Genomic DNA, 25671 nt, shown 5'->3' with positions numbered 1-25671 from the left:
TGAGATGTAAGCACCTGGGCCTAACACTGCTCCTCTGGAATCTGATGAGAGTGCTGATTATGGTTTCAGTAAAAGAATTATTTGCTAAACAGTGAGACAACACCTGTGAAATCCGCAAGAAGGTGAGCCACGTTGAGGTCTTGAATCTTCAAACAGTATGTTGCAATACACTGAGCAAATGACAACGCAAAGTACAGGAAAAGTTACTGACGGGAAAAAGCACTGACAAATACACTTTCGGAGACACAGAACAAACAGGGATGTAAGGAGTGGATTGCCCCATTTTCTCCCCTTTAAAAACAATCAGAGGCTGTGGGAAGATATTAGTCATTAATACAATACTGATGTTTAGGGGGAAAATGAATGAATTTAAGACAGTGAGAATGGTTTAAAGTGGAACATGTGGTTTCAACTGTCTGCATTTTACTATTTCTACTTCATAAAGAAACAGTGGTTTTTAAGGTAGGAGCACAGGTGTTAGGGGAGGCAAAAAGGAACTCCATGTTACTGTATGCCTTTCTGTAAAGCATTTAATTTCTTATATTTCATGTCCATATCAAAAGGACAATGACAGCTGCCTGACTTTGTAGGACACTTTAGGTTCCTCAGAGAAGAAAACTCACAACACGGACACTAGTACATTACAACAGTACTTACTGTGTTCAAATGCTTTCACAATCTGTAATGGATTCCCACATTAGGTATGTCAGGCTGAATTTTATAAACACTTAATCAAACTTTCAAATAAAAGCCAAGTAGATCTATAGGCTGTCCAAAGCCATTGTGATCACTCTAAGGTTAAGTCTAGTAAGCAACAGTCTAGGCTTGGGCAGACAAGAGTTTTCTTGCAGCCCAGCCAGGCACCACCAGCTGCTGGTGGCCTCTGGGACGCCACATGCCCAGCCGCAGGTTTTCCAGGCCTGCATGCGCTCCGCTCCGCTGCTGGAAGTGCTTCCCTGCGAAGTGGCAGGAGCTGCAGTCGTGCTGTGCAGGGACAGGGACGAGGGAGCACTGGGGAGGCCACACTTCTCCTGCAGCCACATCTGCGCTGCTGAAGCGGCGGTCGCCCACTTATCTTTCCAAACGTGGCGACCGCACAGAGACTTTGGAAGACGGTTCAATGTTCAACGTCGCTGAGCAACGCTTGTAGGATAATGGCGAGCGGACCCCCTTGAGGCAGCTTTGGGGCTCTTCTCGTGTCACCTGACACCCCGGACCAGTCCCCCGCGCCGGCCGGGGCTCCCCCACGGCCGCTCCTCTCCCCCGGCACCCCGCGGGGGCAGCGCCAGGGGGCCGCAGCCGCTGCCGGGCACGAAGCCTTGCCGCAGGCCTCGCACCTCGCCGGCGGGGCAGCGGCCTCCCAGCCCGGCGGGGGCAAGGGGGCAGCCCCCGGGGCCGGCGGCAGGGTGGCGGCGACCGAGGCCGGCGGTAACCGCGGGCCCGGCAGCGCGGGGGGCGGCGGGACGCGGGGCTGGCGCAGCTGCCATTTCCCCTGGCCCTCGGCGCTGCCGGGCGGGAGCGAGGGCGGGCGGAGGAGGAGAAGAAGGAGGAGGAGGAGGAGGGAGGGGAGAGGGAGGTGGCCGAGCCGGAGTGAACTGAGGCGCTCAGCTGCCAACACTCACACACCGCCTGCCGCCGCGGCCGCGCTGCTCCTGGGCTCTGGGCAAGGGGGAAGGCGAGGGAAAGCCAGACGCGGGAGAGGAGGCAGAAGATCGCGGCAGGGGGAGGAAGTCAGAGGGGAGGGAAGCGCGGAGCGAGGGAAAACGAGCCCTCCTCCCGGTGGAGAGACGACTTCCCATGTAACTGGGGATAGAGGGAGAAGCTGGCGCTCAGGAACTGTGAGAGAAGCTTTCCAAGCAAGTTACTTAATCCCCGAAGAGCGGCGGGAGGAGGGAACAGCAGTAATCACCGATCATAACCATTATTCCCGATCCCTCATCTCTTTACCCCCGGGCGGTTCAATGCACTACTCCAAGCTCTTCCTAGTTTCCTCCTCGGGGTAACTTCGAAGGACGCGCCGCCGGTGCCGCCCGGAGGTGAGGAGAAGAGCCTCGGAAGAAGAAAGGAGAAGTTTTGTGGGGGTTGTGTGCGGAGGAGGAGAAGATGGGCTGGAAGCGCCGCTGCTGCTGGGGAGGCGGAGGCGGCGGGGACCTTCTCTGCCGGCTCACCCTGGTTCTGGGGTTCCTGCTGCCCGCCTGCAGGACGCGCCTGTACACCAACCACTGGGCTGTGCGGATAACCGGGGGGCTCCAGGAGGCCAACAGGATAGCGAGCAAGTACGGATACGTCAATATAGGACAGGTAACCCTCCTCGCAACTACTTCCGAGCGGGCGCCGGCGACGCGGCCGGCAGGCGGGCAAGGCAGGGTCGGCTGCCGCGGCACTGCGACGCGGGGGCAGGGGCAAGGGACAGGCAGCTCCGCGGCCGCCGCACGGCGGGGCGGCCCGCCAACCACCCGCCGTCGCTCTGGCCCCCGCCGCGGTCCGGCGGAGGTGATGCGCGGGGGATAGATACGCGGAGGGGTCGGGGCCGCGGGCGCAGCGCCCCCTCCGCAGCCAGGTGCGGAGCAGGGCGCACTCCGCAGAGCCGCCCGCGGGCCGGGGCCGGGGCCGGGGGCGGGGACGCGGGGGGCCCAGCCGGGGCTCTGCCCGCCGCCGCGCTGCCTCCGCGGCAGCCGAGCATTGCGTTCCGCGCCGGGCACCCCCTGCCCCGCTTGCAAAGGAAAAAAACACCAGTACAAGAGGAGCTCGTCCTGCAGCGAGCGCTCGTCTCCCCGGCAGCCAGGACGTGGCAGCTGCGACCGCCGGCCCGCCGCGGGGGGCGTCCCGACCCCCCTTCTGGCGGGGTGTGCGGAAGGAGCGGGTGACAGAAGTGGCCCCGCCGCTCCGGGGCGGCTGCCCGGCGTGCGGCGGCCGCCGGGGTCCCGCGGGGAAGGGGAGCGCGTCCGGGGGGGTTGGGGCGGCCGCGGGACTGGCCCCAGGTGGGAGCCGGCCCGGCCGCCGCCGCGGCCCGCGCTGCCGGCCCGCAGCCCGCTCGCTTTCCGCCGGGGTTGTTGTGAAATGAGGGCAAAGAAGTCCTCTCTCGGATGCCGGCGCTGTAGGCAGAGCTTTCCTGGCCTGCACCCGGCTAGTCGGGCAGCATCTGGGCTCAGCGGAGCCCGCAGATGTTTTGCTAGAAAACACCTGGACGAGCTAGATCCAGAGATGACCCCTTGAGAAAATTATTGGATCCAGCCAGGTCCAGGAACTGCAAGTGAAGAAACACCTGGTTCTCGATGGATCATGCTGAAAAATCCCCCACTGCTACATCTAGGCACAGCTGCTGTTTAAAGTGTCTTAGGATCACTTGTTCTGACAGGATTTGTGCCCAATATCCTAGCCTTTCCAGGCAATTATCCTCAAAATATGAGTTGCCTATGTAGAGTTTTGCAAGTTGAGTGCCTAAAAAATAAACAATTACATTTCATGCTTGGGTGCAAACATCCAAGCACAGTCTTTCTAGATAGTATTTCATACTACATGAATGGAAAGTTTAAAAATGAGCGTTTATAGGTACAGAAGGCTTTATCCTTATATATGAGATTCACAAAAGTGCAGCTGCATTTACACAACAGGCCTTCTACATCCACTGGATCAAAGTGAGACCCAATTTTTATTTGTGTTGTAGAATGAGTTCCCATGTGCTGCATCATTGACTCAAAAGTTTGACGTGTGCATCTCAGCTGTTCCCAGTGATTGCCAGCCTGAATAAGACAGCTGTGCAGTCTGTTAAGATAAATAATTTACATAAGAAAAGCTGGAAAATGGCACTGTGGTAGCACAAAACATGATGTATAAAGATGCAGTTACTTAGAAAAACTGAGTACCAACATCCCTCTTGGAGCACTTGCTCAGGTAGGCAATGCTATTCCCACTTGGAAGCACAAAAATTTGGTAGCAGGCTCTCATGTCAAAATTGAACTTCTGCCTTGAAACTGCCATTTATGAATCCAAGTGCAAGGATTTTTGCATTGAAGTCTTTCAATTTTGTCTTGCATATGTCTTTTGCTCAAAGGATTTCTCTGTATTCCTATTTGGGCCTTTATAGTGCTGAAATAATCAACAGTCAGTTGGAGGGTGCACTTACTCCTTTTTGTCTTTCATCAGGCCAGCCGGCTAACTCAAAACCTACTTTTTAGACCTTGCATATCCAAACTTCATGTTGAAGCAAGGAAACAATGTAGTAAATTTCTGCTACTTATATGTCAGTGAAAGTGCCATGTATACACCTATGAGATATTAATAATAGATAAATTACTGATCAGGTATACAGATGGGAATGACAGAAAATAGAGACTATAAATAATGAACAACTGGAAAATTACTGGGTATGCAAATGAAAAGAGAGCATGTAGTGAAGGGAGTCAACACTGTTACTTAGTTGTGCAGATGGAAAAGAAGAATGTTACATAGTGGATACATGAGGAAGTAAACTTCAGTAACAGTATGAATTAGAGTGATGGGTGATTCCTGTTTTACCCCTGCAAGCAGAATTTAAGAATGAGAAGCAGGTGATGGGTGTATGTAAGACAGAGCTTCTTATATGTATTTTGGATTGGAGTTACTGTGTGCTAGATGTCATTGTGCCAACGTAGAGCTCTTACAGTTACATGCCCTAAGGAGTGTTGTGCATTTGCACAGTCTTACACAGACTTTCTTTTCATGGCCCTCTTTTTACAATGACCACTGTTAAGTTTCTGCTAATTTCTTGCAAAATCATCTCCAAATGGTTCTTCTCTGATGGCACATCTGTTAGTATGTTGGTGATCAGTCTAATGGCTGTTCTTTTATTCCTAGCTACTGCTTATTTATCAGGCTGATGTGATCGCTAGATAGAGTTCATAATTTGAGAATCAAGAGTTCATAAAATAATTCAAACAGCTGTGGTCTGACTATACATAGTTTAACATGTAAATATATAGTTCAAAGCCTATGTAAAATAATTCTATAACTATGTTTATTAAAAATACAAAAAAAAAGTGCATAGTTTTCTGTGAAGCTTATTTATCACTCTACATGGATTGTATCCTTCGATAAAGATGGCTAAAAGTAAGCAGGTATTAACTTTTCAAGAAAGGAGTCAGCAATGGTCTGGACTGATGAGTTAGATTTGACTGTAACAGAATTTTTGCATAGGTTTGGGAAAGCAGATATTTAACACATAAAAGGAAGTGCAATAAATATGATAATGGGGCAAAGATCCACTGTTTATTACCGGGAGACAATTTCAAACTATTTAAAAATCTGTATTTGGTGTGAGATGTTGAAAGACTTTCTCTTAGCTGAATACAGTGTGAAAACATTGAAAGAGAGAATCAGTAACGGACTTCTGTGTTAGAGGCAGGACTTCACATGTTTAATGTCTGTATATTGTTGCAGCTATGGCCAGGCAATTAAACTTTGGTTTTGCAGATAGTATCTGTTCTAGGTAAGCTGAAATATTATAATTAAATCTGAAAGTCTCATAAGAGCTAAGCTGTTTACTTCTGCGTGAAGAAGTTAATTACAGATCTCATAAAAATACACATCCAAAAATCATCTGAAGTAGATTTAAAAAACCTAATGTAATACATTAAGCATATTATTTTTTGTTAAATTAAACTTGTGAGCTCATCTTTAAGAAGAAAGTGTAAAAAGCTAAATCAAATTCATACTGCAGCTGGCCAAAAGAACCAACTCAGTACAAATGACCCAGAAAAATAATGGAATTAAAATATTCAAGATACGAGGTAGTGACACTGTGTATAAAAACAGAAAGTCAAATAGGTGCAGTTGCAAAGTTGCAAATCAGGAGTATTCTGACAGCAGTTAATTGCATGATTAGAGCTGAAGGGAATAGTGGAAAACAGAGGGGTTCTGCGGATGTTGTTCTTACCAGCCACCCTGTTAATTTTGCATGAGTGGAGATGCAAGGTGCTGTGGAAGCGGGAAAGATTAGTGTACATTAGGGGTAAACCAGTGGAGAGTAGGTAATATTTGGGTTATGTTTGACAAAAATGACATTGAAATGTACATTAATTTGATCAGTGGAGACAAGATGATACACCTAGGAAGGCTGTGACTCACAAACAGCAGACAACGTCCCTTCTCCCAGTTTCTTTATTTGGTGCATTCCCGGTAATGGAGAATTTGGCTTCCTGATCCCCCGCCCCCCCCCCCCCCCCCCCCCCCTTTTTTATGCTCTTGTGATTTGGAGAATATCCAGTTGAGTATTGAAATCACACCTTAAGTCAATTTTCATTGCCACGGTGACAACGGGAAAGCTACAAAGCCTACCTGAAGTTGAGAACTGTGACTTACAGCTTGTGGTAAACTCTTGCTCTCAAGCTTCTGTGGTCTCCAGTTCTTGCTAAAGAAACTTGAACCTTTAGCTTCTCTGCTTACTGAAAAGAGGAGTTTTCCATTATTTTTTAGGGGACACAGCATGACAGAGAGAGAATCCTCTTTTGCTCTGTGTTTTTCCAGGCTCCATGTTCTGATTCTTGTTTCCTACACATTGATCCAGCGTACTGCTCAGTTATGCTGTTTTTCCTCACCATTACCAATGTGAAGTTGGCAGTAGACACAGAAGTTTGTTCTTCAAAGATACTCGAATTCTTACAGTGAATCTGCTGAGACTGTCATTGATTTTCTTTATCTATGGCTTGGAGTAGCACAGAGTAGCAACTTAGACCTATCATTGTATTAACTGTTATTCAGTTTATGTTGGAAAAGTCTTTTCCCCATTGGACTGAACAAAGATTTTGTATCACAAAAACAGAGGCAATAGATCCTTTACTGACTGACGTAAGTGGGCAGGATATTCTTTCAAAAGTCAGTGATTTTGATTACCACAGATAGTGCCACCAGTTTGAAGCTTTTGCTTTGGGCAGTAGGGCCCGCTTGAGTTGACATTCAAATTAACAGGAGTTCAGTTAAGACCTGTTAAAGGTTTGTCAATAACTTTGGGCTTGAGTACTTGGCTATTGGTAATGTCATTTCTGTAACGTAACCACAGATGCAGTGAAGATGATGGAGCAAATACAGTTAAGCATCACTTTAAAAAAAATTGGCCCAAGGTCTCCTCTGTTCCATTGGGCTTTAAAATAGCATAAACATGTAATATCAGGACTTAAATGCATAGAGTTTACTTTTTTCTTTTCCTTTTCTCATGTGTTGCAGGCATTTCTTGCCTAACCTTGAAGTGCAATTAGTAGTTTCTCTAGTGAGTAAATCCTTGTCTCATGTGGTTAAATTGCCTCCATTCTTTTTGCATGGGTCTCTTAAGGATGTGGTCTGGACTAGCAGACCCTCTAGGACTGTGATGAAGTAGTATACTGCAAAACAGCCAAGGAGTTGTTCTACGTTACACACTGGATGGAGCAATTTGAGGTATACTACATCACCCAGAAGCTCCCTGCTGACATATTTTTCCCTTCTATCTTACAGTGGCTATGCTAAGCAGGCCTTTCTCTTAGATCAAAGTATCTGTCACTAACTTTGGGGAAAGTTTCTTTCACTGTTGGCAGCTGCGGAGGGTTAAACATATAGTCTGTTTGGCATTTTGTACAATTGCTATAAATATTATGACTGTGTTGATAGTATGGAGATTCCTTTCCGTACAGTGAAAGAACAAAGCTTTCTTTTGGTATACCTGTGAAAATTAAGGTGTACTGATATGTCATCTTGATTCCCATTAATTTTGTCATTTCTTGTAAACACACCTTTTCACTGGATATAAATTTGTGGTTTGGTGCTAAATATTCTCGATAGACTGGAGAACTAGACTGGACAGTTTATAAAGGGATGACTTGTGGAGGATCTGAGAAGCTGGGCATGCTGCTCCAGGCTCTGATGCTGAAGGCGTTTGTGCTATTTGGTTATTGACTTAATCCTTTTCCCCTCACTTCTCTGTTTATATAGATGAAAGAGGAGGAGCTCCAATAACTGACTCTGGGCATGAGTTAATTTTAATTTGAAACGTGTATGCCTTAAAATAAGGAAGGCTTTCTAGGTTTGTGCTCTTATAAAAGTGGTACCTCATCAGTTTCAGGTTGCTGTCATCAGGTGCTAGGAGTTCCTTATTCGGGCCAGGAACTTTCCTTGAAGATGCAGGAGAACATGAGAAACAAGCAGCTGATAAGCCAGAGGGGATGAAAGAATGGAAGAAGTATAGGTATCTAATCAGTGGCTCCAACAAAGGAAATAAATGCTGCATTAATTAGTATAGGAGTAACTTTTAGATCTATCTATTTCTTTTTCTTTCTTATTTCTAGGTGGGGGCTGAGAATGCATCAGCCCTTTTCCAGATAACATCTTTCCTCTCCTAATTGTATTCTTCCAGTATTTTTTTTTTTTTTTCATCTCTTCCAGGGTCTATTGGCCTACTTCTCACCATTGGCAAGTGGCAGACTACCTTTTCTGTCCAATTTTCTTCCTGCAAGGAGTACACACTATTTGCCAAAAACACCTAAATGTTCTAAGATTGAGGTGTGGCCCAGGACTAATGAATAGATACACAGATGTATTTTTTATAGGTGTACTTTATAGATAATGTAAATGCTGATGTGGCTTGCCACAAGGACTTTTTTTTTTAATTGGGACTTCATAAATTTAAAGACAGCAAATCACACAAAATGTTAATAAACATTAGTTCATTTCAAATCTGAAGTCCCAGTGATGGCACAGAGAAGATGTTGTGTAACAAGATCAATTGATCAGAAAGAATGGGAGGAATGGCTGTTTTCCATTTTCCAAATCTATTCCTGATGGGAGGCAGAAGGAAGTTCTGCAAACCAAATAGCTGAAATTTGAAGAATAGAAAAAAAATCCACTTAAACGGGAGCTTGTTTTAAGATAAAGAGCCTTAAGTAATGTGATTGTCTTCAGCAAAGGAAGGAGTTTACTGCCATAATCTCCACCACCCTTACATGAATGACTCAAAAAAGCAGGATGGTAGGCTTCTGTTTGTAAAGAAGTTCATCAACCCAGAATAATAATATTGACCATTAATACAAGAGAAATGCCCCTTAAGAGCCTTTGTGGTCACAGCATTGATACAGAGTGTACTCTGTTTAATGAAGTCCTGAGTATTAAAGATGCAAGTACCAGGACTATAGTATTAAAAGGATCAAAACTAGGTTTACTCTAAGCTATATGCTCATGCCGATGTAGTGGGATTAGACAGATACACCAAGGAAAATTGGATTTTCTCTTATTTATGACAGAAAAAAATACACTTAGAGACTGGTAGAGAATAACCACCAGATAGAAATATCTTTGCAAAATGCAAGCACTGAAACAACATTATTGCAAATGCTCACATGGCAGAAAACCAGAAAACCAACACATATTGGAGAATACAAAGGGTATGCCATGGGTAATTACTTCATACTTAGTAGTAGTCCTCTTGTCTCTGCAGTTAAAAATGAGAGGGAGAAGGAGAGAGAACAGAGCTTACTACTACTAAATGTGAGATTTTGTTAGGAATTAGATGAAGAAGTTGTTCCAAACGAGTTCTGATTATAGAGTCAATCTAATAGTCTTCATCTGTTGTTACCAAATAAGATGAGAATCTTGTTTAACAGCATAGCAGTCAAAATGCAAATTGTGTGATGAATTTTTATTTAAAGCCCTTAGGCAAACACACACTAAATTATAGTTTTAAGAATGACAATTAGTTGCAAGCCCAGCTTACAAATGGCAATGTTTGTGAGAAATGCTCCTTTCAAACAAAATGCATAAAGAAGTGGACCAGACTAGATTAAAATCGAAGAAGCAGAAGAAATCTGTCACAAATGTTGAGGTAAATCAGCAGTGCGTTATACCTCTGGTATGGCACTGGTCACATTTGATATGACATGACCTCTGGTTGGCAATGGCTGACAGCTGTAGAAATGAAGGATACGGGGGACATCTCTACAGATCAGCTGGTCCATTGCAGTGGTCTTGAGGAGGATCAACTGTGCACATATGTTTACTGGCAGATATTTAATGAGTTTTCAAAGTTCTTCAGTAAGAAAGCTCCATGGTGCCAGGGCAGGGTCAATTCTAGTGGCTCATTATCCTCTTTGCCCTGGTGAAGTCTAAGCTCTGTCTTCTTGCAGCTCAAAGCCTGTGTTTCTTGTTTCTCTATGAACATAAAGAGTAGCAACAGCAGAAAAGTTGTAGCATTTCATTATTCCTACCACCTACTTTTTTCATCCAAGCCCAGTACTTTCTCATGTTTGACATAGATCAGGCTTTTACTGATCAGTCTTGCTTGACTGTGGTATTTCTAAGTGACCCTAATCTTCTTGAGCAAGGAGTTGCTAGAACATTACAGCTGGGTAGAGTATAAGGATTCCTTGACTGGTCTAGAGGACAGCGCTCCTGTTTATTTATCCCATTATGGTGTTTGTCTATCCTGTAGCTCAGGGATGTCAAACTCACTTTCATGGGGGGCCACATCAGCCTCGTGGTTGCCTTCAAAGAGCCAAATGTAATTTTAGAACTGTATAACACTGTATAAGTACAGTCCTAAAATTACATTCAACCCTTTGAAGGCAACCGTGAGGCTGATGTGGCTCCTGGTAAAAATGAGTTTGACACCTCTGCTGTAGCTGTATGATATTGTTGGCTTAGTTCAGCTTGTGATCTGCTGTGGTTCACAGACTGATTCTGCCAAATTCCTAGCCCATTGTTCTCCAACCTGAATTTGACCAGTAAGTTATTGTTGATTACGTGTAGTACTTTACATATGCCTTTGCTGAATCTTGCTATGTTCTTTCAGTCCTCATTTTACAGTTTCAGTTTGATTTTAATTCTATTCCTGCCCCTCAACATGCTCGCAGATCCTCTCTGCTTCATGCATGTTACGTTTATTAGACGACTTTCCTATGCCAATATTCAGGTCACTACCTGAAATACTGACAAATACAGCTTCTAGAGGAACTCTGCAGGTGTTTTTCTGTCATGCTATAAAAAAGAGATATATCAATGTTACTTACATAGTTTTGACCTACTATTCCATAGTTTAATTTTATGTCCTACTTCAAGAATTTGAAGGGGACTGTTAATCAAGTAGCGCTTGAAGATAAATAGTTTTTAATTTACAAAGTATCACTTCAAAATAAATACAAAAATCACAAGAAAATTGATTTGAACTTAAGGTGTTCATAAGTGGATTTTTACCCCAATTTTGAGCAAGTCTGAAACTAACTGGTTTTAAAAGTGGTTTTGCTACTTGTCCTCAGTCTGGAAGGTTATTTGTTTGTTTGTTTTGCACTGACTTCCAGCGTACAGACTGAATTTAGTCATGGCCAGTATATATCTGCTCTTGTGCTTAACTGTCTCATCTATTTCTCTCACACAGTTGTAGGGGGAACCAACCTTCACTTTTGCTTCTCTAGCTTCTGATTTCCTATTAGAAGAAAGGCTTCCCACTCCAATGGTCATACCAGTTGCTGTGTTTTCATTGACATCTGTTCGCCTTGACCAGAAAGGATGGGTGGCTTGTACACAACCTCCCCACCGCTTTGTGCAACATCATAAATAATTCTCTAGGCTTTGTCAGGCAAGATATTTCCAGTATCATATTTGCATGTCTGCAACTGTGTTCTGTGGTTCTGAGATTGACCAGTGTATCTTTATCTTCCTCTCCAAATGATGAATTTTAAAAATAACCAAGTGGGGAGACAGATATGTCAGAGATGGATCTGAATAAATCTTGTAGTCCCCAGTGAGGAACTGTGGTGCTCTTTGTCACCTGCCAAACACAGGAAAAAATGTGATCGAACAGACTCCCACTTGCCAGAGATATACAGCTTAAGACAGTTAGTGGTTATTTAGCAACATACTGGACCCAACTCGATTGATATTTGCAGAATGAAGAACTCTTTGGAATGAAACGTTGGCAAGTCTAGAAGAGTATCAGAGCTACACCATGAAATCCTGTCAGAATAGCTTGTTGTGGAAATTCTTGTGGATTACATGATGTTGTATGATGGGCATGAAAGGGTAGAAGGTGGTTTAGCCAAGCATGATCATGGGTTATATAATTCTAAACAAATTAGGAGTGAAAAAATTCTCAGCACAGACTCTTCCATGTATAAGGAAACTGCTCCCAGGGAGATGACATGGGGGATAGCCATCAAAAAGGAGCCATTTTTGGACAAGTTATGGTTTTTTCTCCTTTATTTTTTCTTTTTAGGGGCATTTTTGTGCCAGCAGGGAGTAGGCCTCATTTATGTTTGTTTTCCAGGGCCAAACCGAACCTACAGAGATGTTGCAAGTCACAGTTAAAACCTTTGCTGTATTATCGTATTCATTCCTGTTATAGCAGGCAATGAAAGTGTTACTGAGCAGTGCTGTGTGGCTGAAATTCAAGTCTAGAATTAGATAATGTTATCTTTTTAAAAATATTTAACTTAATCAACAGTACAATGTAGTGTCCCTCCTCGATATACCTACTGAACATTTTTGGCTTTAATTGAGCATTTCTTTGTAGAGCATATTAGACAGTAACCTAACATCTTAAATACAAATGGGAAAAAAAAATGTGCACTGTGTCACACCTCTAAAACCAGTAGTATGGCACCTAGCACACAGAGAAGTAGTGCCTGAAACATTTTTGTTCTCATAAACAACCTTTATTCAAATAGACCCGCAAGGATGCAAGGCTGTTCTGGGTCAGTTAGAAGATCCATCTAGCCAGCCTGACTTCCTGTGACAGTAGTGTTAAGTTACATTCCGTGGGAGAGAATGGACAAAACCAGCACCTCCCTAACACTCCTTTCAGCTGTTTTTGCCTCAGCTGGATGTGGTTTCTGCATACTTAGAATTTTTTTTATTTTTTTTTAATTATTCTTTTTTTTTTGTCCAGACACTTGCTGATTCTTTCCAATAAAAGTGAACTTTCAGCATCCACAGTAATCTTTGGCAAGGGCTTTAAAAGTTTTTTACTTCACCACTTGAAGAGCAACCTCTCTTTTGTTTGTTACTTCCTATCTTCTTTTGATGGCTACTGAAAAGGACAGTGAAAGTTGGTCTCTGTCCACTCTTCTTATGCCATACATGACTGTTTAGATTTCTGATATTTTCCCGTAAATTGTGTCGTATCTAGACTGAAGAGTCTTAGCTTAATTAGCTATTCCCCATGCAGCGGGTGTTCCATATCTTTGTCCATCCTCCTCCTGCCACTTGGAAATATTTCTAGATCTACTATATCTTCTTTGAATAAAAGTGGCTAGAACTGTGTGCAGTACTTAAAATGTGGCAAAACCTTAGATTATTCTTACAGTGCTATGTTCTCTGCTTTATTTTCCATACTTTTATTGATCATCTCTACTATGTCAATTGCTGTTGGGACTTCTACTAAGCTGAATTTCCATGGATTAGTCTGCCATAACCCTGACATCGTAACTCCTCAGTGGTACTGGGCAGCTTAAACCAGTTCATTTTACTGTGCAATTAGTTTTGTACATCAGCTCATCTATGTTTTTTCTACATTGGATTTCGTTTGCTGTTTCATTGTCGTCACTCAATTTTGCAGGGTCCTTCTGCAGCTCACACACAGTCAGCCACAGTTTTTGTATCTGTGATTGTTAACAGTAGCTGACATCTACACCTCACGGCTCACTCTCTTTTCCATGAGATTTTTTTTTTTTAATGAAATAGTGTAGGTCCCAGAAGAGGTTCTACCATAGTTGCCAGAACTCTAGCAGGGACCCCCATCCATTGTGAGAAGCTGATTGCTTTTTACTAAACAAATAACTAATTACTCCTAAGCATTGTTTTCAGTCTTTTAGCTGCTTCCTTCTGCAAGGACCTTATGTTATGGCTTCTTAAATTCTTAAAGGCTGTTGGTGAAGGACATTGTCAAAAGCCTTTTGAAAGTCCAACCGTAGTATATCTATCTACCCATCTTTATCTGTATGCTTGACCTCTTGAAAGAACACTGCAAATTTGTAAGGCAGAATTTTCCACTGTTTAATTGTTTCCAAAGTGCTAATTTTTTGCCAAGTGTTCATTTCTTAGTTTCTACTCCTTTGCTTACTAGTGATGTGCATGTCCATAATGCTTCAGATATACTTTTAAAAATTATCATCACATTTGTTACCCAGCTGTCCTGAAATGTGAAAACTGCTTTTCAATTGAGAGATTTCATGCCACTGCTCCTATTGCTTTCAATTCCTTTAATTTATTGAGTGTTTTTGTCTAGCTGTTTCATCCATATTCCTTCCACACTCTGGACTGCAGATTATTTGTACTTCAAGTATCATATTTTCAGTAGCACATCTGAGCTGAACTGAAGGAAACTAATGAATAAAAATCTGAACTCAGAAAAAGTTTGATGCTTTATGAGTGTGCTGGGCTCCAGTGAGTTGACCATGAATGAACAGCAATGGCAGGGCTTTAAGCTGAGACAGTTCCTCTACCCCTCTTGGAAATAAGTAGCACCACGTCCCTGCAGGAATGGACTACAGAGTAAGCTCTGCTTTCTCTTGAGCAACCAAGCCCTGTTCTGCACAAGGAACAGTAGTTTTACCAGTTGAGAATGGAGTGGAGCCAATGCAGATCCCTAAACAGTGGTCTTACAGCCCAGATTAGCTTTTTCTGCTTTTTAAGAAAAGCACTTCTCTCATTGGACCTCAAAGAAAGTCTCTGAAATTCAGCTCAGCAAAGTATTCAGTTGCAGTTTGTAAAGTCCTCAATAACCTTTTAGTATGAATATTAGAAATGCATTTGCGGGTACCCTAGTTATATTGGAATGTCTGACAGACCAGATGTGTCCCATCACTGCCACACAACATGACCTCCAGCCCTAACTAGCATAACAGAATTAACTATGGTACTATTTTCAGTTTTTGTCTTCAAAGACTCCCTTTTGCTTCACTGTGAGTCAATTCATTCCCTTTGGTTTGAAAACACAATGCTAGTATCATTTTATTTACACCTATTTGAAGTAGAAGGTCATTTTCAGAGAGAACACGTATGACGCTATCAGGGCTTTTGTTGACACTCTTGATACATGCCAATCTTTGATTACAGGACAGTACTGTCATTACAGGACAGTACTGTCAATACAGAAGTACTGTCATTACTCCTTTCTGTCTGTCTGATCAAGCAATAACTTTGCTTCGCTCAGGGAAGATTAAATATCCATCGTCACTGAACAGATACCTCCTGATAATTCTCAGGCCAGTGCATGATGATCATGGCCAACTGACAAATCGCAAAGCCATCACCTGGGAAAACTATTAACTGGAATAAACATGGTCACTGAGCCTTGCTTTCTGGAAGAGTTAACCATCCTCTGACCTAAAAGGCTTCTGGACTGTGTTGACATCACAGGTCTCACCAATAAATGGTTCTACCGTTGCAACAGACTGTTCTTTTGGAAGCTTTCTTGTACATAAATACCTTTTCCATCTTGTGAAATTTGACTAATTTCCATTTCTTGCTTGGCAACTACAAATGCTAATCTAACATGCTTAACTGCACGATGAGCAATTCCAGTGGTTGCTGGAATCTATGTTGATTTCCTAATGTTTCTCATCTTGTAAGACTCATTTGACATAAACCCAAATGTTTCAAAATGGAAATGCAAATCCATTTATAAAGAATACGTGGTTTTATCCAGTTCATTGCTACCATTCAGTAATAGCTCACAAGCTTTTCCCTATTTCAGTGGTTTGGTATCATACATTTATTGCCAACATATTAAATATACAGTAGAAACATTTCTTCTTTCTCCAAGAAAAGCTACTTTCATGTACACAGCTAAGCATTCACTCACCCCTCAGGTTCTAAGATCCTGCTCTCCAAACAAGAAGGCCACCAAGGAATATTATTTAAATGTGCAAAATAGACAGTTTAGGAAAGCTGTGACCAGTTTTTCATTGGTTTTATTAAATTTAGGTTTTTCATTATGAACTGGATATCAATTCTCCTTGACTTTCCTCTGTAGTCTGAAGTAATTTAGAAGCAGGTATATGAACCTAGACATTAGGTTGCTAATTTAATCTAAAATGGAGGGTTTACTGAGGTCTGAACAAAAAAAAAAAAAAAAAAAAGAGTAAGTGCAGCTTCATTAAGTGCTTATTGCAGCTCTCATTAAACACAGTGGAAGATCCCACTGATTCCAGTGGAAGCTGAACTGAACCTTGATCACTCTTCCACTATGGAAGTTGGTACAGCAAGAGAGAACTCTGTATATCTGAATTAATACTTCACTTTGTTGTTGTTGTTATGATTGCAAATACCTACTTTAAGTGGAATATTACATGACTATGCTAGAATTAACAGTTCCTTGATGTGTTTTGATATTTTTGAAATCCTCACTAAACATCCATTATGTTGATGATTTCTTTTGTACTACATTTGAATGCAATCATTTTGGGGGGTTATTTTTTTTTGTCTCATTTTCTTACTTGCTTTTTCTTTATGTGTGTCTTTAGATCCTGTCAAAGAGATTTTTTTTTTGTCTTGTTTTCATGCTACTAAACTTAGGAAACTATAAAATCTTCTCTAGGAACTGTTCCTCATATGAAGAGTTGTTGCTCAAGATGTGTTATCAAAACCAATGAGATTGCATGTGGTTATGGAGACTTCATATAAATAAGAGATGCTGGAAAACCTTACTTTTACACACACAAAAATATAGACACCTGCACAGCTCTAGCATTAACAAAATAAAGGTCAGTGAATGCATCACCATCATACCTGATGCATACAAGCTGCATACTTCTCTGTGTTAGGTTAAGCATGTTGTACAGAATGGAACATCATCAGACTTTGATACAGTGCAAAGTTGAGGATGAATGGTCTGTGCTCACCATAAAAGAGTATTGGGTTTAGTACCTGCACACTCCACATAGATGAACTTAACTCAGTTCTTGATATTCCCATGAGTCACTGCTTTATTATTCTTCAGTAAATTATATTGGTGATAGAGGAGGAAATTGCTTAAATCAGGTCCCATGAGAAAGTCAGTTAAATGAAAACATTGTATTTACTATGACCAATAAGAGCTGAACTCAGATTTGTAAGACAAAGTACAGTGTGAAAAGGTTTATTGCTGGCAATATAAATGTTCACTGGAAACAGTATGACTACTATAGGTCACTGCATTAGTCATTTTCAATGTTATAAACTCTCTTGCTATTAATGTGCTTAAGAGTTTTATATTGATGTTTAAATAACTGCATAGAGGTATAACAGTATATCTAACTTGGTGCCCAGTTCCTAAATCTTTTATTCATACAAGTATCCCCATTAGATTTGATTGCTCTTGATTAATGCCTCTTAAATTCCATTAGCTTCAACAAGAGTTATTTCTGATTTATGGTTTTGTAAATGAGAAGGGACTTGATCCCACTGGGACTGGACAGATATTTACAAGTTTCTGGACAGGGATGATGGTTATTAAATATTTCATGATTGAGATTTAAAAGGAAATGAATATCAACATTCTTTGCAGTGAAACTTCTCTTGCTGTAGCTTGTTAAAAATAAAACCTGTTTCTTAATTATATTTTATACCGTTTGCCTGACCGGAATAGCAGTGTCAGAACTTTGTCAAGCCTCATTCTTATGCTCTAAGTACATATCAGAGAGTACAGATTACAAAGAAACAATAATTCTTAGAGTCTGGAGTAGGTAATAATGTATGGAGTATGGCAGTTCTATTTGCTGCTTAAATAAACATGCATGTTACTGCATGTATCTATCCTAATTCTCTTATCATTTTATGTTTGTTTACTGATCAAACATGAAATAGGATTGGAAGTCAACAAAATAGTGACAAAGCTCATTTCAAATGATGGAATATATAATTTAGATATTTGAAATTACAAAGTAGTGAGTTAGGAAAGAGGAAAAAAATCTCAGAAAGCAGTGGCAATGCTTTCTGAGTGGACCCCATAAAATGTTTAAAGTGTTTGTTTCCTACTTCTTGGCTTTATTATGGGGGCTATTTACTGAAACAAACATTACCATATTGTCTAACAACTTCTTTGCAGATGCAGACAACATTTTTTATGGCTTGAACTTGCAATGCCTGATGTCTGTGTTGAAGTCACTTGAAATGTTGTAGAGGTTAAGTTTATTTATATAGCAGAAAATAAATACAATTTGTTGCACTCATTTTTACTTGCAGAAATAAGGCAATGACTCATTGGGCTTCACAAAAAGGGGCATGAACTACCAGTTTGCATTGCATTGCTTTCTGTATTGAAAAGAAACAATAGAAAAGATTAATGGGAGTGACGGCAGTAATTGATTTCCTTTTGAGAATTTTCATGAAATGTGTAGTGTTGCCCTGGAACTGCAAACCCACAGTCACAGGTTGCTGAGCAACCTTGCATCACTTTATTTGATAGGGACATTAACTTGCCAGTTGCTGTGATGCCTGCTCAGGTGAAGAGCACGGTGACACTGGGGTTGCAATCATTAACACCTGTCATTGTATTTAAATTGTAACATTTCACATGACAGCTGTGGAAATGGCTTCCTTCACTGCCTCCTGTCAACTCTTTTAGGCTAATATATCTGTTGGAAGACCAAACATGCACTTCATGAAAAATACTCCCCTTGTCTGCCCAATAATTAAGGACTCTGCGTTAATTAATTTTTAGCTACTTTTTTAAACATTATTCCAATAGTCACAACCTGTTCATCAGCCCCAGAGAGGAGGTGGATGAAACAGTTACTGACTTTAAAAGAAAGATTTCAAGTGCTGTAATCAAATTTCTTTCAATTTAATGCTTCAACAGTCAACATAGTGTCCAGATATATTAAATTTCACACTTTTAAAATTCATTCTTAACTTGACGGAGGGCATATTTTACCCCCTCATCTCTAGGGAAGGGGTACCATGTAGCAAGCGTTCAGTGGGTACTGATGTGCAGCACAGTTCAAATTCAAGCTTTTCCTCCTGTAAATATTGACGTGTGTTCTGGTTATCAGAGCTGCAACAGAGAAAGGTAGGGTTCAGGCTCTGCTTCTGGCATAATTTTTTGAAGGAATATGTATTTATTGTGATCTCATGTGACCCGTGGCCTATAGGACAAATTTCTCTCCATTGTTCATTGGTATAAGACTGAAATGTCAATTTCATCTATTTCATCTGGTCATTATTCAGGCAGATTTTTTTGGCTTTATTTACCTGACAGGTGTCTTGGGGATTTTTCTTTTTATAATTTGGCTTAAGCATTCTTTTTTTTTTTTTTTTTCTTCCCCCCCCCTACACTTTTAGAAGTAGCTTTTTTTTTTTGCAATTAAGTATGGTCAAAGAGTATTTTTATTTTAAAGAAAATAAGGTAACCTCTCTCTCCTTTCACAATTCAATAAAGCAGAAAAATCTTCATTCTAATACCCATAGGACTTAAATGAATATATAATCACAAAAAGATGCCACAATCCTCTTTGGAAGGATTGCCTATCCTGCATAGTCGGGCAGATTAAATTAATAAATCTTAGTGTGATTTAACTTCTATTGGAATAAAGCTATGATACAGTTCTAATTTATATCTAATATCTGAACTTACTTATTTTGTAAATTCATATTACCTCCTGAGACTTGTGACCTCTTTTATGACTTAATGCTTTCCCATTCTTGCAAAGATAGTGGTACTAAAACTTGGTTGTGTTCCATGACAAAACATTTATTTTTTTGATGAAGCAAAACATTTTATGTGGCTGTTTAGCTTTTAGTTTTTTATCTGCTTTTTTTCCATGTAATTCCACATGTTAAATAAGGTTACCAAGAGAGCACTAAAGTACTGGAATCTCAAAAGGCAGAATTTCATTTGTCAATATTTATTTTAAAATATGACCGTACAAAGTCGTCTGTATGCAGAAGGTATGGTCTAGGAAGCTTTCTACAATTCAACTGAAGTTTTTAGAAGTTATAAGCCTAATATCAGTTTCAGAGGAACCTGAATTTGGTTTATATTACTAAGTATATTTTATAATATATTTAGAACAGAGCACTTATCTATTTAGAGAAGTAGAATTTTGGAATTCTAAAAATACTTTAAAATAAATCTAACTAGGACTTTAGAATTGTACATTTAAATTTAGAATTTAATTTGAGTTAAATTTTAATTTCAGTTTAGAATGGAGACTCTAAATATGGTTATATTATATTCTAGAGTGCCATAGAAAGCCTTGAAAAGAAAATCTCTTAGAAAAAAGTATTTTTAAAGAGGTAATCCAAAATAAATTATATCAACTCATGTAAAGTGTATCCAGTTCAAATTGAATTTTTTTCATATTCTTTTTAATGTACAGCTTTACTCAGTTTAGCTACAGTAGTATTTTCTGAGAATTTTAAGCTTCCTAGGAGATAAATAAAAATTCAAATTCACATTAAAATTTGCGAAGTGACTTTGAAAAAATATCTCAGCCTTTATACTAAATTAGAATGATATGAAGAGTCAGGATGTTGTTGCTATTTTATTCTATTAACAAAGGTACGTGAAAAGTTAAAAGACTAGAGAGCTTATGTTTATTTTTCCAGTGAAAGAGTTAATGTGCCACTTTAAAGTGAAATGCAGCAGCATGTAAGCAACAGCAGTGACGTTATTTGAAATAACATAATGCAGAGCTATTTTATTTTAATGGTTCTGTTATTCGTTTTTGACATGAACCGTTTAAAAAGGCAAACTGTACTTTCCTAGCTCAAAGTAAGTGCCCAGACAAAATTTCTCCATTCAAATAATTGAAACACAAAGGAAAAATACAACAGAAGTCCGGAGTGGCGTATGTTAATTGAGTCAGGGGATACATTTTTCTCCCCATTTAAACAAAAGGAGCAGGAATGTCAAAGGTAAAGTGGTGAAGGGTTAGCATGTTCTTACCATTGTGATGTTTCTGCTGTAATAGCCCTGTGGCTTAATTTATCATCTAGTTTTGAGGTTTTGATTATTTTTCATATGCAGGTGGTTCAGAGAAGAACCTTTTTTTTTTTTTTCCCCACTGAACTGTCCTGTCCTCCAGACCAAACAAACTGAGCAAAACCTCTTGGTTACAGTATAGTTTTTTTCTAGGAGACTCAACAAGTGTTTCAAGAAGGAGGGGTGCATTTAAAGCCAAGCCCAGCTTGTTCAGAGAGTTACTATTCAGGAACAGCAACATTCTGCAGACATATCAGTTCCCTTTAAAACAAATCTGAAGAGAAAGAACTGTGAGAGAAGCAAAGATATGAACTGGCAAGTTAAGCTATTCCTACCTTGAGCACGTACAGAGATATTTTCACAACTTGGGCTGTCAGATCTCTGTTAGCTAATTGGGCTTAAAATAGAGCTGAGAACTGGGTTACTTGGGCATTTGAGTGTAGCTGGAATTCAGATTTTCAGAGTAGTCTGGGTTGCATCTGACATGGCAATCTGTGTGCATACATACATCACTTAGCCTCTGCTACTGCTTGGAATTATTTTAGTTTGGGCCCATTAAACATATACTTTTCCCCCCTACCTGGTAGATATCTGTGTAACATAGAGATTCAAGCCTCTGTAACAGAGAGACTAAACATCATTATTTCCATTCTTTAGCCTAGTTATCAGAGCAGTATTATCTTGCTACTGCAGCTCAAGACAAAACCATGGTGTTCAGTAGTGCTGGTCGTTTGGGCATTTTTTTAATGTTACTTGCCTTTAATAATCCAGTAAGTTATTTTGGCTCAGGTGGGGTAGTGTAGGTTATCAGCCCTACAGGGGACTAACAGATATAAATATTTGGATAGGGGACTCTTCCTTTGTGTTGGAATTTCAGGTTGTGGGCTGCACAAGGTCCAGAAGGACTGTGCTTTTCTTTCCTGAATATTTTATAAATTGATCTTTGTGAAAGCCCTGAATTCTCCAAAACTGAAAGTCATCCAATATTTGACCTCATTATAGTGTGCCATATGTGGGCAAATCTTGCTACTGTTTCTTGGGAATGACACATAGAAAGTGAAATTCCCCATTCTGATGACCAAAACCAAACCAAAACAAAACCAAACCTTTTGATTAGAGGGTATATTTGGAAGAGAAAGAGCCCCCATCTCAGTCTGCAGGTCAGTTGGGGGAGCTGCTCTGCAGCTGTCAGCATGGTGGAGAGCTATCAGTGCTGAACCAACAGTGGAGTTTTGGGCAAGATAGCTTGAGGTTAGGCAAGTGTGGTCACTACTGCAGTATCTTATGGGAAAAAAATCTACCCCAGCACACAGTTTTGCTGCTTGGAATACAAGTCAAGTTCACCTTCCACTTCTTGGATGAACATGCCCTTTCCAGATATCAGTGCTTTAATTTGAGTAGGTCAGTAAAAAGCTAACAGTCTCTGCAGGGCTTTCTTGCATCTAAATGCTGAAATCAGAACCCTGGTTTTAAGATGTTCAATGTTTCCTAAGTCTGGAAGGACACAAGAAGGGAAGGTTTCTGTAGTATCAATGAACATGTCTTCACCTGTGGATAACAAGGGGCCAACAGGAGTCAGAATTAAGGGCTGTGGGGCTCATCTCCTTTGTGTTCATTACAGCATGGTGTGCATCGAAGGAGCGTAAGTGGTGGTGTAAACTCTGTCAACATTTGGTTCTGTCAGAATGCTTTGTGATACTTGTTTGCCTTCACTGGCAGCTAGTGCAGGAAAGAAAACTCTAGTAATACCAACACCTTCTGTTTCAATCTTTTCAGAGTGAATTGTTTTCATTTTTACTCTGAAATATGGTTTCCAGTGTACTTTGTATAATGTGACAATGTTTTAAACATTTTAAAGTTTGAAACATAGTTGAAGTGATCTTGTCAAAATGAGATCACGATAGTAAACCTAATAAACTTTCTTCATCTCTCTGTTCTTGGTATTTTGCTCTGTCAAGGACTTTAGCACTTTAGAAATTTGTTGCAAAAAAGTAGTGAAGGGTCAGATCTTCAACCCCATCTGAAACACATTACTGTACCTATTTATAACGATTTATGTTCCAGGTATGTGCAGGGGTAGCAGATCTCTGCTTCTTTGGATCTTTTAGCACTTTATAGAGTTCAGAACCAGATTTGGACGTGATTTGCCTTCCTTTCCCCATCTATTTAGGACCAAAGTAATTAAAGACTGGAGAAACAGGAGCACTTAAAATATATCCCCCAGTTCACTAACTCCACAGCATATGGTTTTCCACTCAGCCCACTGGGAGAAGTGTACTTTGTAGCCTAATGCTTAGATGATCCTTCTCTTAAAAAAAAAAAGATGTTTATTTACTAGATAAGAAACGATTGGAAAGGCTTCTCTTGAGGTCATTCTCATCAGATTGAACAACTTCCCTGCTCATACATGGATGTCTAAGTTGTAGTTTCAGATCTTAGCCAGATGTGTCAGCTTGGTGTTCATGTATATGTATTTGATGTATATTTAACAGGCAGCTTTAGCATTTTCATTTCTTTACAGAGTTTATGAGGACACTCACATAAGCATGTAGATGAATTTGTTCAGTAATTATGTTCTAAGTTATCTTAAAATTGTCTTAGACTATAAAACTACATATGGAAGAAATATATTCCAAGGACAAGCCTAGGAAGCCTGGCTCTTATTTCATATTCTCTTTAAAATTCACACCTTTTCTCAACTCTAAATAGAAAATAAGACCTAATAAATATAAAATTAATGTAAATATGTGCATGCTTTGGTTTTCTGGGATTCCACCATGATATTACAAGATTATTACTTCAAGGAATTATTTAATCCTTGAATAAACACAATATGGTACTATTAAAATGAATGTATTTCTCTTTTTAAAACATTCAGTGATTCTTACTTCTTAAGAGAGTAAGTCTCCCTACCCCCACCATCCATTCTCCTTGCTTTTGGCCAAGCAATTTCTCAGGAATGTTTCTCTGTTTCTTTTTAGAGAATTCAGGTCCTCCAGGTCAAAAAGGAGATTACAAAGATTTCCCAAGGATAAAACAGTTAAATTGCCATCAGTCTCTAGGGTGGTTAGCTCTGCAGTCTGGTGTTTCTCTCTTTACATTGCTTTTCCTCTGAGAGTGCCTCTAAGACCTGGTAGTTAAAAGTATAAAAACCAATTTAACAAGAACATCCATAATGATAAGTTTTATTGTGCTATATTTCCATGGTTTAACTGTTCTCCAAGTGGTCAAGGGATTTGGAAGGTCTAAGTAAATTCTCATTAAGGGAAAAGAAGGCAATAAAATTTTTAATAATGCTGGTGTTACCTTACTGTGAGAGGCACTTGCAGTTAGTGAATGTGAATTAAATTCCATTCAAAAGATTTGAGATCCTTTAATTTAATTGATAGTTAGGAACTAAAGCTGTAGATCTCACAATTTTAATTAATTATTATTCCTAATAATTGTTATTATCTTAAAACTCATGGTGCCTGGAAGACATGGCATTACAATTACTACACTTAATTCTAAGGGCTTAATTCTGCCTCCTGAACCCAAGGTTTCAGAGGAGAGTACAGCTATCAAGCATTACAGAGCCTCAGGCTATCCCACTTTGGCTGGAACGTAGAGCATGCAGATCCCTCCAGTCTCTTCTGTGGGTCGCTAGTGCTGCTAAACTGTAGGATCTCCAGGAGTGCAATTAGGTTGTCTCCTAAATCTGCTCTTTTGGATACCTCAGAGGAGTCAACTAGAGTTTCTCTTTAGCAAACAAAGAAAGGAAGAAATAAAAATCCTCAAGCAAGTACAAGATACGGAACAGAGAAGTGGGTGATATTGAGAATTGGGTAGCACAAAACAAGAAAGATGTTTATTTTCCCTAAAATATGACCTTTCTATTCGTGCAGTACACAAAGAAACACACGATAGCAAGTTTCTAATTCACTCTGAAGACAGCAAGGTCCATGAAAAGACTTTGTAGCTACTCTGGCATGGTGAATATATAATTTACTGACCTCTGAGGGCTTAGGGAGCAAGAGTAGCATCACTTTCCAGTAGTTGGCCTTTCAACCTTGTTTGAGGCTACTGATGAATCCAGGAAGTGACCAGTTGCACTCCTTTGTCTCAGGGAAGCATGCCATCATCTGCACTGGTGCTAACCCTGGCACCAACTTTCAGTAGTTGATATAAATAATAACAATTCCAAAAAGATGCAAAAGTAGCCTGATGCTAAGGGACATTCAATGTGCTACAGGCAGTTAAATTCAGAGTAAACTCCAGTTAATGTAGTCAAAATTGATGCAATAATGTGACTGTGTAATAATGTCACTAATTTCCCTTTGGGCTAAAATTAAGCATGGAAACTGCTTTTTATTCTGACACACTATGTCACCAAAAGACTACGGTGATCCACAGAAAATGAACCAGTATGTGCTCTGGCACCTGCTCTGGCAACAGATTTCAGGCTGCAGAGGACAATGTGTTCGTGATATCAGAAGGTCCAGGCTCCTACAGCTCTTTGAGGTGTCCACAAGAAGACTTCCCCGTATATGTTTAAGGAGAGTAAATTTGTGGGCATGCACTTGGAGGTGCGAGACTGGGCTCATCCAAGCTACAGACAGAGTTTCACCACTTCAGCTGGAGTTGCGTTTCGAAGAGAAGGCAGCATGAAAATTATCATCGCAGGGATAATATACTCTAATCAGGCCTAGTTAAACCAATTCTTATATAATTTATAATCAGCTACATTTTAAAATTTTAAGATAAAATGTTCAAGTTCTCCTTGAGAATAAGATTTT

General features: G+C 40.3%; 1 protein-coding gene across 1 annotated transcript in view; it reads left to right on the top strand.

Moving 5' to 3' along the window:
• Nucleotides 1-2103: 2103 nt before the first annotated feature.
• The window catches only part of PCSK5 (proprotein convertase subtilisin/kexin type 5), a gene marked incomplete at its 5' end in the record, with an annotated part of 194028 nt that continues 170460 nt past the window's right edge, over nucleotides 2104-25671 (top strand). The window contains one exon of the mRNA XM_080362313.1: nucleotides 2104-2301. Within this exon, the coding sequence (XP_080218439.1) occupies nucleotides 2104-2301 (198 nt within the window). The remainder of the gene's footprint in view (nucleotides 2302-25671) is intronic.

This window comes from Nesoenas mayeri (assembly GCF_963082525.1).
Source record: "Nesoenas mayeri genome assembly, chromosome: Z".
Taxonomy (NCBI): Eukaryota; Metazoa; Chordata; class Aves; order Columbiformes; family Columbidae; genus Nesoenas; species Nesoenas mayeri.
Note: the sequence above shows the minus strand (reverse complement) of the source record. Positions and strands in the feature narration are given on the sequence as shown.